This window comes from Crocuta crocuta, unplaced genomic scaffold (genome assembly GCF_008692635.1).
Source record: "Crocuta crocuta isolate KB4526 unplaced genomic scaffold, BGI_CrCroc_1.0 scaffold120, whole genome shotgun sequence".
NCBI lineage: Eukaryota > Metazoa > Chordata > Mammalia > Carnivora > Hyaenidae > Crocuta > Crocuta crocuta.
Genome location: NW_027527375.1, coordinates 211,895 through 231,214, shown reverse-complemented (window position 1 = coordinate 231,214; position 19,320 = coordinate 211,895). Strand labels below are relative to the sequence as shown.

Sequence of the window (19,320 nt, the reverse complement as noted above, 5' to 3'; positions counted from 1 at the left end):
CAATCCTATTTTTTTCTGGATTTTTATCCTCACAAAGTTGATCCATAAATAGGAAGTTTATCTGTTCATTTTGAGGGGTGGCTATCTATTCTAAGCAGTCATCTAAGGAAATCTAACTGGTGGACTGTCTCATATCCTTATGTGAAACATTCAGCAAATAATCTCATCTCTGTTCAAACTTAGCTCTTCTTTTCCACTGACATTAAAGAAAGTAATTACGATTTTTAAAAGATTTTTAAAATGTTTACTTTGGGTATACTGTTCCTAAGAAATTATTTCTTTCTTTCTTTTTTCCCCCCCTATGGTATAATACACAGAGTTTACTTAGATTTCACTAGTTTTACACATACTCATTCCATGAACTTTTGCGATCTAAAGTCATCACTTGGAGGTAGCAATGGAAAATAGCAGTGTCAGACGACCTGGGTTCCTTCACTAGCTATGTGACCTTGAGTAAGCCACCTTAATCTATAAAAGCGGAATAGTATCTGGCCTACTATACACACAGAGCAAATTATTCAATTTATATAAAAATTGATCACCTGTTTTGATATATTTTAAGAAATACAGGAAAAGATTCTTCTTAAAAATTATTTTCATAGGAAGGCTGCTGATGAAAAAAGCACAGGTTTTACAGTCAGGAGTCCTGTGTTTCTTGGATTCTAGCTCTGTTAGCTATTAGCGGTATGATCCTATGCAAATTAATTATTCTCCATGCTTTCAATTTCCTTGTATGCTAGACACAATCCCAACTCAGAGGATTGTTGTAGGGATTAAATGAGGTAATTCAATAATCACTCATTCAACATATATTTATCTACCAATCATTCTGCTTGGTGCAATACTGGTTAAAAGTCCCATGTCAAACACACACACACACACACACACACACACACACACACACAGCGCTAGACTGCTAGACTTCATAATTCAAAAAGAAGTCAATGATACATTAAAGCAACATTATGGGGGAAAAAAGCCAACCTAATTTTTTTTTCCTATACCTTCTTGAAACCAGTGATAGGAATCTGATAAGTTCTTGTGAGCTGTTACAAATTTGCAAGACTGAATCCAAGCACAAAAAGTCAAGTCTGGATTCAGAAAATAAATCTGAACTAACAGAAAACACAGTTCAAATTTAGCTGTTTATCAGTGGAATATGCCTGACAGGATAAACACAAGAAGGTCACAAACAAGACAAAGGTTATAAATGATGGCATTTACCACACAACACATAACTAATAGAGGGTCTGGCAAAGGGTAACTGCTTATAAATATTGGTTGAAAGAACTGAATCCCAATTCTGCCACTTTCACACTAAATGACTCTGAGTAAGTTATCAACCTGAATGAACCTTAGCTCTCTGTGAAATATAAATGTGTCTTCTTTACCTATATCACAGGACAGTTGTGGTCAAATGAAATCACATGAAAATGTATTAGCACTTATAAAACAGTAATTATGACATATAATGACTACTGCTACCATTAGCTTACAAGCCAACCTGTAGAAGTAAGATGCTAATATGTCAGCACAAGAGAGAGAATCAAGATCTACTGGGGAAAAAACAACCCGTATTTTCTAAAAATGTCATCTTTATAATGAAAGGAGCTGGTCACCGCTAAATGGGTGCTGTGCCTTTTCTAACCCACAGGTTACAGCAGCAGGGGCTGCTGAGTGGCATCTTAGAAGACTGAATCCCTCAGTCGGCGCAGGCAGCAGTGAGATGCCGATCTGAGGGTCCCGACTTTCAGAACCCCCATCCAGGCCCTAACAAGGCACCACCGGTAAGATGCCTCTGTAGTTAGCGGAGCAAGAAAACAACAGCGCCGAGACAATTCCACCCTCCACAGGGGAAAAGGGACCGCGTGCCAGCCTAACTCACCCGGGTCGGCCACAGCGCGCGCTAAAGCCCCGCCTTGTCCAGCGCCCTAGACCTCTGCGTCTCCGGCCAACGCCTGAGCCCCCAGTCCCTGCCTCCTGGCACGTACGCAGTGTGCAGAGAGGCTGGGGGAGTGCGGCCTGGACCGGCTACTTACTCAATAGCCGTTTTTAGGGCGCCTGCTGTCCAGCTGGCCGAGTCTCCTGGCACTATCGTCCCCGGGGCTCCCAGGACTTGCCTTCGGTCGGAGCCCCAGCTGCTGCGACTGCGACCTCTCTAGGAACGTAGTAGCAATGGGGCAACCGCAGCGAAGCCTACAGAGAGGGACGAGTCCGGGGCGGGGTAGCCGTTTGGACACGCCCCTAACCCTCCCCCGCTGTCCCTCACCAAGTCCTGGGAGGCAACGATGCACCGATGGAAGGAAGAGAGATAGGACACAGGGCCCCGCCCCTAACCTCTTCCCGCCTTGCCCTGTCCAGACTACCCCGTGACTCACCATCCCTGACCTCGGGACGCTCCACCCACTTCTAGTTGCCGGGCGCGCACGCGCACTTGCTGGCTTGTTTGACAGCTTTGGCCAAGAGAGATGCGAGGGAGCAGGAGGTATCGCGAGAGTTAGCCTCGCCTCCTTGTGGGCGGTGTAACTATGGCGAGCTCTGGAATCCAGACGGAGCAGGAGCCGCTTTTAGGCGACCGCACACCCGGAAGCAGGTGAGCGGGTGTTAGGGGAAGGCCCCCTCACCTTCTTGAGCTTTGGGACTGGCCCCTTTGCTGGCGTCAGCCTCACGGCACCGAAAGATGGGTCTCAGGGAGGCGGGAGGCTGCGGCCGGTCGGGCGAGACCGGGTGATGTATTCCTGCTCCTGAGAAAAGAAGTCCGCGGTGAGCCACCGGGCTCTGGTGACCGTGTTAAGAGAATCTCAAACTGCCTCTTGGACCTTCATTCCAATAGTGTTGCAGCCATTAAGCCACTGCATTATGCGTTCCTCTGCAGATCTCATCACTTTACACGTTTCGCAAAAGTTCCGAAATGATGATTTTAATCGATACTTGAAAATACCTCTCAATATTGACCTAGTTGGGTGATTACTTCTTGATACTTTGTTAGCAAGTAAATCTGTACAAAATGGGCACAGCTTTCTCCTAATATATAAAGACTAACTGCTTAGCGTTTAAAGGATGAACTTTAGGTCGCCCCTTATCATTTTTGGCTATTTTAATTCTAGTTTATGGACAGCAATTTAGAATTGTTAGTTTGTCTCTTAATACGCAATTAAGAATCTTTTTGTTTTTAGGAAAATGGAATTAAGTATCATTATGTTTGAAACATAATTTATCAAGTAAATTAATACCAGTTAAGCTGTCAACGACCATGTTAATTTTTGCTCATTGGTCTCTCAAGCAGCGAACTTTTATTTTAACCACTTTGTTTGAAACTCTGGACGGTATATTTTTCTGGTCCCCAATTTATTAAACGGAATACATGCACTGCAATTTATCTATGTTTTAAATTGAGATCAAAACAATTATTATCAATGCTGAAATATGTCATAATAGAGAGATGTCCTCAGGGCTTCTTGAGACATTTTGGACCATTTGCTTCTATACTAGTTTGTTTATTCTACACTGCTTTCTTACTGATTTATTCTGCACTTGCTACACTATTAATGTTTTATGTTTGCTTTTTAGCTTTTCTTCCTACTCTTGTTTCTGGCTGATTTTTCCTCATCATGTTTTTATTATCTTTTGACAACCTCTGTTTTTGTTGCTGTCAGCAACCTCTCTTCTCCCAACTTTATTTTGAGACTACTAGTTTGCTGCGGTTTTGAAAACCATATCTAAGTTTAATAAAACTGTGTGTAGTTAGAATATGGAGGCTATGACTAGGGCTAAGGATCTGTCTTATTAGTCAAGTGCATGTGCTTCAGTGCATAGACTGCCACATTTGGATTGCTCAAACTTCTTTTTGGTTCTTTCTGGTTCTGGGCTATTTTCCAGATAGATTCAGGATCTTTGAGTTAATGGTTAGATGTGATCTTGATATACATTCTGTCACTGTGTCCAAATTACTTTAAAAAATGATTTTTTTCCCTTACTCTTAGCTTCAATTATGTCTAGTGATTGTTGGGGCTCATTAGGGTGCATCTAAATTCAGATATTCTGCCCATAAACAATACTTGATTGAGGTTCTAGATTTAGCATTTTAAAAATAAGAAGGGTGTATTTTGAGAATAATTCAATAAGTATACTGTCTTTGAAAACACAGTTGGATTCCCTAGTAAAGTGAACATATATATAACTAATTGGCAAGCTGTGTTCACTTTGAGTAAATTGTAGAAACTTCAGCCTCATTCACTACCAACTTTTCCTCACTAGGAAGGTTTGATTTTAATTTATTAGTCTGATGAGTCCTCAGTGGTCTCCACTGATTCTATGTACAATGTTTGAGACAAAAGAGGTTGGCAAATTTTTTCTGTAAAGGTCCAGATGGTAAATATTTTAGGCTTTGCGGGATAAGAGGCGAAATCAAAGATATTATATAGGTACTTAGATAACAAAAAAGAAAAGTTCTCACCCAAAAAAATTTGGTAATTAAATTTAAATAAATGAATAAAAAATTTTTTGTAATAACAAATCTATGAGGGGAATAGAATTTTGGAGGTGGCTTTTTCATTAACTAGAGTTAAAAGTTAATGTTTCCTATTAAGTTGATCACAAATATTCATCTGTAACAACTATTCTTAGTTCACTGGTGATCTATTTAAAAAAAATTTTTTTTAATGTTTTATTTCTGAGAGAGAGAGAGAGAGACAGCATGAGCAGGGGAGGGTCAGAGAGAGAGGAAGCCTGAAAAGGCTCCAGGCTCTGAGCTGGCTGTCAGCACAGAGCCCGACATGGGGCTCAAGCCCACGAACCATGAGATCATGACCTGAGCCAAAGTCGGATGCTTAACCGACTAGCCACCCAGGCTCCCCAATTCACTGGTGATCTAGAAATAGGTGATAGGCTGGATTTGGATTGAGGAATATAGTTTGCTTATCCCTTTCTTAGACTATCCTAAAATGTTACAAGTGCCTAAATTTTTTCTTTGCAACTTTAGCCTAATTTCTGTAATACAAATATTACTATGACTTCTGGTCTTGTAAAGCATATCCTTAGAACATTCTCAATTTATTTCTTTCCTCTAAATTCTATGCTGTAATACCATTACACTATTCTGTCATTGAGCACACACTTCTTTCTCTTATGTTCTTTGAATATAGGTTCTTTTTTGCTCTTCAGTAGTTCACAGATGCTCTCTCTGGTAAATGTGTAATTTTATTTTTCCCTCAGTAAATCTAGAGTCATTTTTTGAAAATAAAGTACTGCTGTTTACTCAAACCTCTTTGTGTTAAATAATGATCTATTGAACCTAAATTTGGCACTTTTTACTTATCCTTGTTAACTTTTATCTAACTTATTTTGGTGATCAATTCACTCCAGTATATCATGTATTCTTCCTAGTTTTTGATAAACATATTATCATTTGAGGTATTATATTTGTAATGAAAATGTTGAGCAGGACAAAACTTTGACAGCAGTAATAGTAGAAAGGAATCAAAAAGTTAAACACATTGCTTTGGAAGTGCAGCATTCCTTCTTGTGCCTTTTAAAACAAGACAGAAACCTTTAGAAACTCAATCTTAGCCATGTGACATGGCTGGTTGAATCATCAAAGTTAAGAAAATATGATAAAAATGGTAACTTCATTGAAGAACAGCTATACTCTGCAGCATTCCTACTCTCTCTGAGTAGAAAGATACACTTCTTCTCCAAAATTATACTTTTTGAATTAAAAAGAAGGAAAAAGAAAAGTTCTTTATTTTGAAAATTCTCAAATCCATAGAAAAGTTGAAAAAACAGTACATTGAACACCTATATACCCTGTTACTAACCATTAGCCTTGTTCACACTGCTCAAATTTCTATACACACACACCCCTCTTTTGCCAAACTACCCAAAAGTAGGTTGCAGAAATCATGACACTTTTATCTCAAGTATTTCAGTCTGCAGCGTACATCTTCTCAAAACAAAAATATTTTTTTACACAACTACATCACTGTTATCATAGCTAAAAATACAATACTCATGCAAAATATCATGCAATATACAGTCTATACTTAAGAATATTCATTTGTTACAAAACTGTACTCTATAGCTATTTTTTTTTTAAATAGGGTCCAACTAATGGTCATGCATTGTTCTATCTTTTTTATACTCTCTCAACTTATAACTGTTCCTTAATCTTTTCTCTCTGTTCTTCCCAACATTGAATCAATCCTTTGACAAGTCTAGGCCAGTTTTCTGTACAACATCTTACATTCTGGATTTTTGGCCTGTTTCTTCTTCTTTTTAATTTTTAAGTAGGCTTTATGCCCAACTTGGGGCTCAAACCACTGACCCTGAGATTAAGAGTCCCATGCTCCACCAACTAAGCCAGCTAGGTGCCCCTGGCTTGTTTCTTTTTTAATAGGTCCTGGCCAAACATTCCTGGCAAGAACATCCGCTGGGTTATGTTGAGAATATCCCAATATTTCAATGTTAGGAGATATCAAATGCTAGGCTGTCCCACTATTGGGGATACCAAGCTTGACCACTTGGTTAAGAGGGGGACTGCTGAGGCACCTGGGTGGCTCAGTCAGTTAAATGTCCCACTTTGGCTCAAGTCATGATCTTGTGGTTCATGAGTTCGAGCCCTGCATTGGGCTCTGTGCTGACACCTTGGAGCCTGCTTCAAATGCTGTGCCTCCCTCTCTCTGCCTCTCCCCTACTTGCACTCTGTGTGTATGTGTGTGTGTGTGTGTGTGTGTGTGTGTGTGTGTGTGTGTTTCTCTCTAAAAAATAAATAAACTTATAAAAAGAGGGTGACTGCTATAAAGCTTAATTTTCCATTTTGTGATTAGAAAGTAGACAGTAAGGTGATACTTTGAGGCCCTGTGACTATCGTGTCCTTACTAATCTTTCGACCAATTTTTTTAGGATCCATGAATGACCCTTGCTTTCATCCATTATTATATGGAAACTAAATAGTGGTTTTCTAATTCTGTCATCCCTTCAATATTTAATAGCTGTCATTAAAAAAAGAAAGTTTTGACTGAGCTCCAGATCAAGTTGAAGTCACTCAAACAATTTTATTACATTTTTTTTCAGAATCGAATTATTTACTTCTCTGGTTTCCTAACTTAGATAAGATCTGAGCAAAGTAGTTATTTGAAATTTTCCAGTTTATTTTAATGATAGTTCTTATTAGTGATGGTCAGTTTAATTTTGATCTTCAGGAAATAATAATGGGTTCATTAAAAGTATAATTTGTAATCCCCAAGGCTGGAAAGTAATACCAGAACACAGTGCTCTGGGATTGAATGGTGCATACCTTTTGCTGCTGTGTAGTTATCTGTATTATGAATTCCAAATTCCAGCATATTGATTTCCAAATACAGATGATCCCCAACTTATAATGGTTTGACTTAAGATTTTTCAGCTATATAGTGGTGCGAAAATGATCACTTTCAGTAGAAACCGTGGTTCACATTTTGAATCTTGATCTTTTCCTGGGCTAGTGATATATGGTAGGATATTCTCTTGCAGACTGAACAGTGGCAGCAAGCCTCAGCTCCCAGTCAGTCATGTGATCATCAAAGTAACCAACCTATATGCTTCCAACCATTGTACCCATACAATCATTGTGTTTCTCATTTTTAATACAGCATTTCATACATGACATGAGATATTCAACACTTTATTATGAAATAGGCTTTCTGTTAGATGATTTTGCCCAACTGTAGGCTAATGTCAGTGTTCTGAGCATGTTTAAGGTAGGCTGGGTTAAGCTATGATATTTGGTAGGTTAGGTGTATTAAATGCATTTTTGATTTAATATATTTCCAACTTACAATAGGTTTTTTGGAAGGTAACCCCACTGTAAGTCAAGGAAGATATATATGGGCCTCTGGGGCTCTGCTGTTTTTCAAGCATGCTACATTATGGTGAAAGGTCTATTTTTATGGAATGGCATATACAGTGTTAAGCACTTCATGTATATTATGTCAATAACTAACATACTTGACACGTAGTAGATCTGATTAACGTTATCTTCATTCATTCTCTACCACTCCCAATCACAGCCCATCTGAAAAAAAAAGTTTCTTTTTTGAAGACTAAGTTGACAACTCTAAGGTCTATTTTAGAAAATTTCTTTTCAACATAAAAAGGGATTTTGCCTGTTGTGTTTATCTTAATTATTTGAAAACAAATGGCTTACATTAAGGTAAATTTGTTAACTCTTTCTGTATGTGTATGTAAAAATGTAATGATACATGTATCACCTGACCTCTTGAGGTAGTATGTGTGCTCAACCCACTTGCCCTTACTCCAGGTCACAGGCTTATATGAAAGATCAACCCAGTCTAGAGGGACTTTGGACTCTCTTTAGTCAACTAACAGAACTTGTCTGATAACCCATGTAGGAGCAACGGCAAATGTTCTAGGTCACATTAAACTTTTCTGGTGTCACTTCTATATTAATTTTGCTGAAAGTACCTAGCCAAAATAGCTTCCTGCAGCAAAGTCAATTTACTGTCCTCAATTAGAAAATGTCATAATAATGACAGATTGTTATCATTTTTTAAAGTATATTATAGTTGTATATCCCATCCGTGTGAGGTATAATTTTAGATAGTTTATTTGACTTATTTTGGTAGACTTTATTTTGTCAGTTAAACAAATTTCAACAATTAATTCATAGCAAGTCAATGATAGTGAAATAATTGCTTGACAAAATGTTATGCCTTTTTTAAGCTACCTCATGTCTCCCAGGTTTCTATGTGTAATGAAGCACAAGTATAATCCATGGAAATTCAAAGAAATAATGCTTATTCATAGGTTATTAGTACAGCGAAAATGAATATTAGTAAATTATAGCTTTGTCATAACATTTTTATTACTTTAGGAGAGAAAATTAAATTGTGCCACAGAAAGATTTGCACATAATGAGCTAACATTAAACTACTTTTTTCTTCTTTATACCTAGAGAATGGGATATTATAGAAACTGAAGAGCATTATAAGAGTCGATGGATATCTATTAGGGTTCTGTATCTTACTATGTTTTTAAGCAGTATAGGTAAGTATTAGAAATTGTACGTAATTTAAATAATTCAGATATAGTATCTTAATGTCACTTAATTTTTAAAATTATCTTTTATTTTAGTAAAAATCATATAATATAAAATTTCCCATTTTACCCATTTCTAAGATCAGAAGTGTTACATATATCTATATGATTATGTAACCAGTTTCCAGAATGTTTTCATCTTGCAAAACTAAAACTCCTCGTTTCCCATTAAACAACTCCTTATTTCCCCTTCCTCCCAGGCCCTGGAAACCACCGTGCTTTCTGTTTCTATAAATTTGACATTAGATACTTCATATAAGTGAAATCATACAGTATTTTTCTTTTTGTGAGTAGTGTATTTGATTTAGCCTAATGTTCTCAAGGTTTATTCATGTTATAGTATGAGTCAGAATTTCCTTTCTTTTGAAGACTAAATAATAGTCTATTGTATATATGGTGGGGGAGGAAAATCTTTTCCTCTACTTGCTTAGGTTCTGTAGCTGCTACCTGCAAATTAAAGCAATGGAGGACAGATCAACAGGGAAAAAAGCTTACAAATTTATTTGATGTTAATATTTTTACATTACACAGGGCTTCATAGAAGAGAAGTGAAAATTCCAAAGAAATGGTTAGAATTCAGGGCTTATATACTATTTTAACAAAGGGCAGTGATTGTAAAGACATGACTAAGGAAAGGAGTTTGGGCTTCAATGGATGGTAAATTGTAGGAAAGTAACTAGGGAATATATGAGGGACACCAATGGAAGATTTTAGTTAGGGTTATTTCTACAGACTTATCTCAACATGGATTCTCTATCCAAGGATAAGAATCCTAGTCCTGGGAGAGCAACTTCCTAGGGAAATTTATGCTGTTTTTAGGCAGAAAGGGGGAGGGCAGAGAGCCCTTCTTGCATCTGCTGTTAGTTGCCTTTAGTTCAAAATAATCAGCATGCCAAAGTGGTAGATTTTGGGGGTGGCATGTTCTGATGTATATACCACATTTTATTTATTCATTCAGCTGTTGACAAACTCTGTGGTTGCTTCTACCTCTTGTCTCTTATGAATAGCTACTGTGAACATTAATGTGCAAATACCTTTTTTACATCCTGCTTTCTAGTTCTTCTGTATGTACAGTCAGAAGTAGAATTACTGAGGTGCCTGGGTGGCTCAGTTGGTTAAGTGTCCAATTCTTGTTTTTGTCTCAGGTCATGATACCATGTTTTGTGAGACCAAGGTGATGAGGGAGCAGAAGGCAAGCTAAGCACAAAGCACAAACTAGCACCCCCCCCCATCCCCCGGTGGGATATGTGTGATATTCCTTAGGCACTCCTGGCTGCCCAAGAACAAAGGAAAGGAAAACAAATGGTTAACTGATAGATATCACAGTCATATAGGACATGAGTATCCATCAGTTTACAAATGTTTTAGTAAATTATAAGAAAAATGCAATCTTAGTAATAGCCTAATCTCCAAAAACCTGTAAACTAAGTTTCTTGGACCTCTTCTCCATAGTGATGTGGGAAACAAAGGCAAGAAGGAAATGGCAGGTAAAATTAAATTTCCTTATAACCTGCAGCCCATTGACAAATACTTGTATCAAATATAGAGTAAAACATTTCTCCAGGAACCCCTGCTGTCCTAATGTTAATGCCTACTAGAGGAAAAACAACATTAGCTTGACAGTACCTAGGACTCTGGTATCTTATGAATCTTCTTTAACATATGAAAATCGCTTTTGGAACTTCTCTTAACTTTATCTCCTCCAACTGCATGATATATAAAAGGTCACCCTTATAACACAGCTCTTTCTGCCCATAGGTCCTGTTCCCGTACTTTAATAAAAATCACCTTTTTTGCACCAAAGGCATCTCAAGAATTCTTTCTTGGCTTTAGGCTCTGAACTCCCAACTTTCAAAAACCCCATCAAAGACCTGAATTGAGTTGGTCTCTGCACTGAAAGTGCGGAGCCTGCTTGGGATTCTCTCTGCACCTCCCCTGTGCTGTCTCTCTCCCTCTCTCAAAATAAATAAATAAACATTAATTTAAAAAAAAAGTAGAATTGGGGCGCCTGGGTGGCTTAGTCGGTTAAGCGTCCGACTTTCGCTTGGGTCATGATCTCGCAGTTCGTGGGTTCGAGCCCCACGTCGGGCTCTGTGCTGATTGCCAGTTCAGAGCCTGGAGCCTGTTTCAGTCTGTGATTCCCTCTCTCTCTGACCCTCCCTTGCTCACGCTGTCTCTCTCTCTCTCTCTCCTAGAAATAAATAAAACATGAAAAAAAAAAGTAGAATTGCTGAATCACATGATAATTCTATTGATAATTTTTGAGGAAGTGATATACTGTTTTCCATAGCTGCTATACTATTTATACATTCACACCAACAAGCAGGGTTCAAATTTTTCCACATCCTCACCAACTTTTATATTTATTTATTTATTTATTTATTTTTTTGTTTTGTTTTTTTTAACTTTTATATTTATTTAATAGTAGTCATCCTAATGGGCATGAAGTGANCCTAATCAGGTTTTTTGTTGTTGTTGAGTTGTAGAAGTTCTTTACATATTCTGGATATTAAACCCTTATCAGATAAATGATTTATAAATATTTATTTTTTATTTTTTATTTTTTAACATTTATTTATCTTTGAGAGAGACAGAGTGTGAGCAGGGAGGAACAGAGAGGGAGACACAGAATCTGAAGCAGGCTTCAGCACAGAGCCCGATGCGGGGCTCAAACCCACAAACTGCGAGATCATGACCCGAGCCGAAGTTGGGCTGTTCAACCAACTGAGCCACCCAGGCACCCCAATGATTTATAAATATTTTCTACTGTTCTAGGCCTCTTCTTTCCACTCTACTGATTGTCTTTTGATTCACAATAGTTTTAATTTTGATGTAGTCAAATATATGTTTTTTTTTCTTTTGTTGCCTGTGAACCTCATTTAATTTTTTTAAGTTTATTTATTTATTTTGAGAGACATACAGTGAGTAGGAGAGGGGCAGAGAGAGTGAGAGAGACAGAATCCCAAGTAGGCCCTGTACCGTCAGTGAAGAGCCCGAATCAGGGCTTGATCCCACGAACCTTGAGATCATGACCTGGGCTGAAATCAAGAGTGTGACACTTAACTGACTAAGCCATCACCACATTGACACAAATAGTAAAACAAAATCTTAATTTGTATAGCTTGATGTATTTTAATCTATTAACATTATTTCTGAAAATATAGTTACTAAAAAGTAAAACTTCATGAGGAAAATTTTAATATTTAGAACTGTACTTACGTTAAAATGACAAAGAATGAATGGGAGTTATCAATACTGTGACAATTTTTAAAGAAGTGTTTTAGGGAATCCATTCTTTTCCTAAGCTTAGACCATTTAAGTCTTTAGGCACAAATTTTACAAGTGGCATCTTTCCCTGACACAGATTTACTGAAGGTCATTTACTAAGTTTTTAAAACTAGTTTTCCTTATCTTTTCTATTTATCCCAGTCACTTTCTTGTTTTCTTTCATTAAACAATCTCATTCATCATTCACCACTGAGTAAAAATAATATTTTAAATAAAGCTAAAACTAAAGAAATGTACAAAATAAAGGATATTTTCAACAATTCTTTGTAATGCAACTTCATTTTGGATTGTATAATTATTATGATGCCCTCTACAGATCTTAGGGGGGAAATGTTGATTCGAATTGGCTTAAACAGTAATTTATTTTTTCTTGTAAGATACCTATAGTAGGACAACTCCAGGTGAAGTTCACTAGGGTTTTGGTTCTGTTTCCCACTACATATTTTAGCTTTGTCCTCTTCTACACACTGACTTCTCTCTGTAGGCTATAGCAAGGTTGCTGCAGTAGCCCAAAGTGTTACATCCATAATTTTTATTGATCAAAAGGGACTTTTTTTTAAACCTCTGCAGAGAAAAGGAGTCCTTTCTTAGAGGTCCTAAAGTAGACCTCCCTTCACTTTTCACTGGTCAGAACTGGGCCCTGTCAATTTCTAAGCCAGTCAACTAAGATAGTGAAATTATCCTGACTGAATTCTTTAATGTGATTTACCCTCTGGAATTTGGGGTGGAGACAGTTTCTCCTAAAGCCCGTAGCTTTGTGGAGGAATGATGGATACCTGAATAAAAATGGGATTCTATCAGGAAGAAGGAAAGGGGCAAAAGAGTATTGTGGAGGTAGCAACCTCTGCAATAGCTTTTTTTTTTCCTTCATTTAAAATACTTCCATGGGCAGCTGGGTAACTCAGTTGACCATCCAACTCTGGCTCAGGTTACAATCTTAGAGTTTCTTACACAGTCTTAATAGAGCCTGCTTCAGATTCTGTCTTCCCCTCTCTCTTGCTGCTCCCCTGCTTGCACTCTCTCTCTCTCTCAAAAATAAACATTAAAAGTTAAAATAAAATACTTCTAATTTATGGAGGATTTGGGTGGTTCAGTCGATTAATTGTCTGACTTTGGCTCAGGTCATGATCCCATAGTTCCTGTGTTTGAGCCTCTCATCGGGCTCTCTACTGTCAGCACAGAATGCACTTCAGATCCTCTGTCTCCCTGTCTCTCTACACTCCCCCTACTTTGGCATACCCTCTCAAAAATAAATACTTAAAAAATAAAAAATAAAGTTCTTTTAGTTTGTAATAACAATGGAATATTATTCAGCCATAAAAAAGAATGACATCTTGCCATTTGCAAGATGGATGGAGCTAGAGTTTATAATATTAGACCCAATAAGTTAGTCAGGGGAAGACAGATACTATATGATTTTGCTAATACGTAGAGTTTAAGAACAAATAAAATAAGCAAAGGAAGAAAAAAGAGATAGACAAACCAAGAAATAGACTCTTTAATGTTTATTTATTTTATGAGGGAGAGAGACAGACAGAGACAGAGTGTGAGCGGGGGAGAGGCAGAGAGAGAGGGAGACACAGATTCCTAAGCAGGCTCCAGGCTCTGCTTGAGATGTTAGCAAAGCCTGATGTGGGGCTTGAACCCACAAAGTATGAGGTCATGACCTGAGCTAAAGTTGGAGGCTTAATAGACTGAGCCACCGAGGCGCCCCGGACTCTTAACTATATATAGAGAACAAACTGATGGTTATCAAGGGGGTTGGGGAGGTAGGAGGATGTGTGAAATAGGTGATGGGGATTAAGATGTGCACTTGTCATGATGAGCACTGGGTAATATAGAGAAGTGTTGAATCACTGTATTGTATACCTGAGCCTAATGTAGCACTGTATATTAACTATACTGGAATTAAAATAAATAAAATTAAATACTTTTAATTTTTTGTACTCAATTATCTAAAATTATAGGTAATAATTTCAATTTTAATGGCAAAAATTATTTTAACTTTAGATTTTAATTAGCATGTTAAACATTTTACCTCTTTAATTTTCTTGATTGTGAAATTGTAGCCTTGATTTCAAATATTAGTTTACTCTTTAAGTCGTCTTTTCATCAAAATCAATATGTTAATTCAAAATACACTAAAATGAAACTAATAATTAAGTTATTTTTAATACAGGCTTTCTAAAAAGAATGAAGTACTGATATTGCTGGATGATGCTTGAAAACATTATGCTAAGAAAGATGCCAGATACAAAAGACACATGTTGCCTGATTCTATTCATATGAAAATCTATAGAGACAAGTAGATTAGTAGTTGCTTAGGGCTTGGTGGGCAATAGGATGGAAAGCAGCTAAAAGGTCCAGAGTTTCTTTGTGATGTGACTAAAATGTTCTAAAATTGAATGTGGTGATGGATGCACATATCTTTGATTATATTAAAACCACTGACTTGAATACTTTAAGTGGGTAGATTGTATGGTATGTGAAGTATATCTTAATAAAAGTGTTTTTTTTTAATAGCCTTTATAGAATTTTGATTGGACATGCCTAACATTAAAATTGACAAATAGGATTAGGTTTATGAAGTTTATCACTACAGCTCTTAAGCAGTAAAGGGTAGCAGAGGTAATGAATTTTCTTTTAAGGTAGAGCCATCTTGAAGCCTCCTGGTTCTTTATAGCCACTGCCTCCTTTATATGATCATTTTCCATTTTCCTAGACTTCCTACGGTCAATTATCTCTGCCAAACAACATAGATTAGAAGTCTACCACTTCTTCTATAATACAGTGGCCTTTTGTCCATTCATTTCTGCTTATATAAACTTAACAAAACTTTCAGTAATTTCTGCTTACAGTAAAGATATGTGAGTAAGGAGAAATAGGTCCTCTGCTTTTATTATCCTCATTATGACCAGGGACTATAATTACATATGATTTTCAAGTCTTTAATATTTATTTTCCTTCTGATAAATACAACTCCATAGTTTAATAAGAAATATTTTAGGGCATAAATTTGTAAATTGAGAATGATACTTTATCCATATTATAGTTCAAAAAATTAATATCTATAAATAGTGGTGACATCATTTTAAGATAAATAACAGGGTTTGCTTCTTTACAGGATTTTCTATTGTGATAATGTCAATATGGCCATATCTCCAAAAGGTTTGTACACTTCAATCTATTATTTTCTTAAGTAGCTATAGTAGTAGTAACTCTTACATGGTTAAGAGTTTTCTTGACAGTCTCTTTGGTACTCTATTGATTTAATCTTTACTAGTGTGACTTGAGATGATAATTCCTCAAAAGAGGCTTTTAGTAAGGTGATCCAGTGCTTCACTGTGCAAACCAGAACACTCTTGAAATGAAGGGAGCACTATACCAGGAAAACAGTATTATACCTGGATAGTCCTAGACAAATGTAGATGTATGCTCACCTACTTATTAGCTACTTTCATATCCCATCAATGCCCCCTCCCTGATATAAAGGAAACTAAATTATATATAATCTGAATTTCTGAAAGATATGACATTCCTATGTAATAATTTTGTGCTTTCCCATAGAATTAATTTGGGTTATCCGGTGACATTGTGAAAAGAATAGACAATATATGTATTTTGATGCTGTGGTTACTAGATGGGGAAGAAGGGGTGACCAAAAGATGCAAGTTTAGTAGGTACCCTGGCATCAGTTAATCATCAGGTCCTGCCATTTATTAAAAAAAAAAAATGGCGTATAACATATGTCTATCCTATCTTAAATCTCCAGGAATGAATTTACTAAAAATCAGTATATAAGTTGCAGACGTAATTTATCTATAACAATATTTTAGTTAAGGTTCTTGATGAAGTTCTCTATATTCTCCAACCTCCTATTCACTCCTGAACCTGCTACGATCTGATTCATTCCTCTGCTACCCTGAAACTGCTCCTATTAAGGTCTCCAATGATTTGCCTCCTGACCAAATAGATACTTTTTAGTCCTTTGCATGACGTTTGGGTAGCGTTTGACATTGTCAACCTCTCCCTGCTTCCTAAAAACCCTCTCTTAGCTTCTGTACATTTCTCTGTCCTAGCTTTGCTCTTTAAGTATTTGTTACTAAGTTCTTTTGTGAGTTTTCTTTATCAACGTGTTCCTTATATGTTGGTTTTTCCCAGAGGCTGGGCTGGGCTGGGCTGGGTTGGGTTGGTTTGNTGTGTTGTTTTGTGTGTGTGTGTGTGTGTGTGTGTGTGTGTGTGTGTGTGTGTGGTGGATTAAATCCTAACCCTTGGCCCATATTAGATCTATAGCCAACAATTTATTAGACATATGTACTTGAATGAATCTAGGTTCCTGGGACTTTTACACATTTTTCTCCATTTTTATCTGGGATGCTATCCCTCCCTTCATCTCTCCTTTCCTTTGTCCTTCCCTTCCACCCTTCTTCCATATTATCTTTATCCCTATCATCTGTTATCCCTATTATTAAACATAATGCCTATGATACAAGAAGCTTTATTTCATTTTATTATTTTATTTTATTTATATTACTTATTCCTTCACTTTAGATTTTTTAGTTTTTATAAAATTTTAACTTTTTGAAAATGCTAACTTTTAAAATATCTGATATTATAAAAGGAATAAGAACAAAAATACAAATTTCATTTTTTTTACTGAGTTGGTGCCACATTTTCATCACTATTTTGAAAATTAATCAAAAGATTATATTACATGAAATTATTAGCCATGATGCTAAAAATTCCTTTCTTACTGGCACAGTTATTAGAATTAAAGCAGAATATTTAACAATTCTAGAGCAATATTTTCTTTGCCAAAAATATATTTCCATGTATCAAAACTCTTTATTTCTGTGGTCTTTGTATCTAGTCTGTTTAACCTCAAAATTATGAAAAGAAAGGTATTTACAATAATTAGGACTACTCAGCACAATATGTTGAATTTTGAAAAGGTACACTACTTTCTCCATGTATTTGAAAGCTCTTCAAAGGTAAATTTAGTGAGTACATGAACTTGTAACTAGTTCTTTGGCAGTGCAAATATAGCAATTTCACTAAAAAACTTTTCTCAAGTTATTTCATAACAATAGTGAGAGCTCACTGTGTGCCAGGTACAGTACTAAACTTTTCATCTTTTGATATTCATAACAAACATACGAAATTATTATCACTCCTGTTTGACAAGTGAAGAAGCTCACAGTCAGAAAGTTGGGTAGGTTCCTCAGGTCACACAGCTAGAAGACGGCAGAGCCAAACCTACCTGAAACCAAAATCTGACTCAACAACAGTGCTGTGTTACCTACTGTCTTAAACTGTTTAATTCTTAATTTAAGACTTCCATCTCCTTTTCAATAGCATGTTGAAAAATATTATTTAGCTGAAAAGCCATCTGTGAAGAAAGATAAAAAGCTACACCACTGCCTCTTCCCAAGAAAACGCAGAAAACAAACAAAACAGTAAATTATTTGTCTGAAAAGAATTTGGCACCAATGTAACCTCTGAAATGTGCTTCTTTCTGACCCTGGCTGATAGACAGCCATCAGGCAAGTGATTCCTGAGGCTCTGTTGCCCAGAGGTGGGATAAATTTCCAGGAAGATTCAAAACTAGATTTTGAATTGGAAGGATAAGTTATTTTATAGGGTCAGGGAGATATATATATATATATCTCAGGAATATATATAGTGTGTGTGTGTATGTGTGTGTTTGTGTATGTGTGAGAGAGAGAGAGGGAGGGAGGGACAGAGAGAGACAGAGAGAGAGGCAAGCAGGTGGTCAGACAGACAGACATGGACATGGGCTTTTAGGGGGATGTTGCTAATTCAAACTAAAGAAATTCTGGAATACTGTCAAAAATCAGTTACAGCGGAGCTGAGTTTTGAAGGTCTGTAGAAGTTGGTTTCCTGAAGAAAAGTAGGAGGTTGGGAAGGCATTGCTGGTACAAGGGGGCAGTAGAGAATTCAGTACAAAGGACTGGAGGCAAAGAATTTGACTCATTTTGGAAACTTCAAACAGTTCTAGTAGCTGGAAGTTAGAATTGGGGGAAGGGTACATGCAGAAAGATGAGTCTAGAGAAGAGACTGTGGCCAACTTGTGAGCTAGGTTATCATAAAAAGCAGTTTAGATTTTATCCCAAAAGTGGTATGATAGAGATCACCAGAGGTGGCCAGAGTACCAGAAATAAGATGCTGTTAGTACTGTATAAGAGAGAAACACACGAGTGCAGATAACAGTTTAGTTACTGAAGTGACACCTTCTGTTATAGTATAGAGCCTGTATCCTCCAAACCTTTGTACTTTCCTGTGACAATTCTAGCAGAATTTTCTAACAGATTCCAGTTTCCCAATCACTGTGAAGAATTGTATCCAATTAAAATAAAAGTTTCTACTGGTCTCTGGAAAATATTTTTAATATTCTTAGAGCTATCCCTGAGAGTCAGCTTCTGTCCCTGAAACACATACTTGGCTATGTTCAATGATATCCTGAGAAGACAATAACATCTGTTTGCTTTCAAGCCACTACGCATTTAGCATTAAAACTGAGTTTTCACTGCTTTTTTTAAAATTAATTGAAAAAATTTTATGACATGAAGTTATTTTAAATTTTTAATAGAGTGATCACAGGAGCTAAAGGTAATATAGGTAGAAAATAAAAGCCAGAGTTCCTAAAATAAGATATTTTAAAAGCTGGAGCTTTAATATTGTGTATCATTGTACATATTCACTCTTATTTCTCATTCCCCACAAGAAAATATACCTAAATATTTTCATTTTAAACTATTTAAATTTTTTAAATGTTTTTATTTATTTCGGAGAGAGAGAGAGACAGCATGAGCAGAGGAGGGTCAGAGAGAGAGGGAGACACAGAATCTGAAACACGCTCCAGGCTCTGAGCTAGCTGTCAGCACAGAGCCCGACACAGAGCTCAAACCCACGAACTAT

At 36.7% G+C, this 19,320-nt stretch overlaps 2 protein-coding genes across 10 annotated transcripts in view; one reads left to right on the top strand and one right to left on the bottom strand.

Annotated features, from left to right (window-relative positions):
- ABHD18 (abhydrolase domain containing 18) overlaps nt 1–2,269 on the bottom strand; it is a 36,673-nt gene extending 34,404 nt beyond the window's left edge. For 2 of the 6 annotated variants that reach the window (XM_077765300.1, XM_077765484.1), the window contains exon 1: nt 2,040–2,267. The gene's annotated coding sequence lies outside the window, so the exon portion shown is untranslated. Of the gene's footprint in view, nt 1–1,885 lie in introns of all 6 variants that reach the window. The other 4 variants (XM_077765539.1, XM_077766039.1, XM_077765358.1 and 1 more) reach the window with 4 other exon arrangements.
- A 205-nt stretch (nt 2,270–2,474) lies between these two features.
- Nucleotides 2,475–19,320, top strand: part of MFSD8 (major facilitator superfamily domain containing 8) — a 43,723-nt gene continuing 26,877 nt past the window's right edge. The window contains exons 1-3 of one of the 4 annotated variants that reach the window (XM_077765059.1): nt 2,475–2,593; nt 8,951–9,042; nt 15,506–15,549. In XM_077765059.1, coding sequence (XP_077621185.1) covers nt 2,529–2,593; nt 8,951–9,042; nt 15,506–15,549 — 201 coding nt within the window. In that variant the 5' untranslated portion in view covers nt 2,475–2,528. Of the gene's footprint in view, nt 2,594–8,950; nt 9,043–15,505; nt 15,550–19,320 lie in introns of those variants that run through there. The other 3 variants (XM_077764989.1, XM_077765130.1, XM_077765201.1) reach the window with 3 other exon arrangements.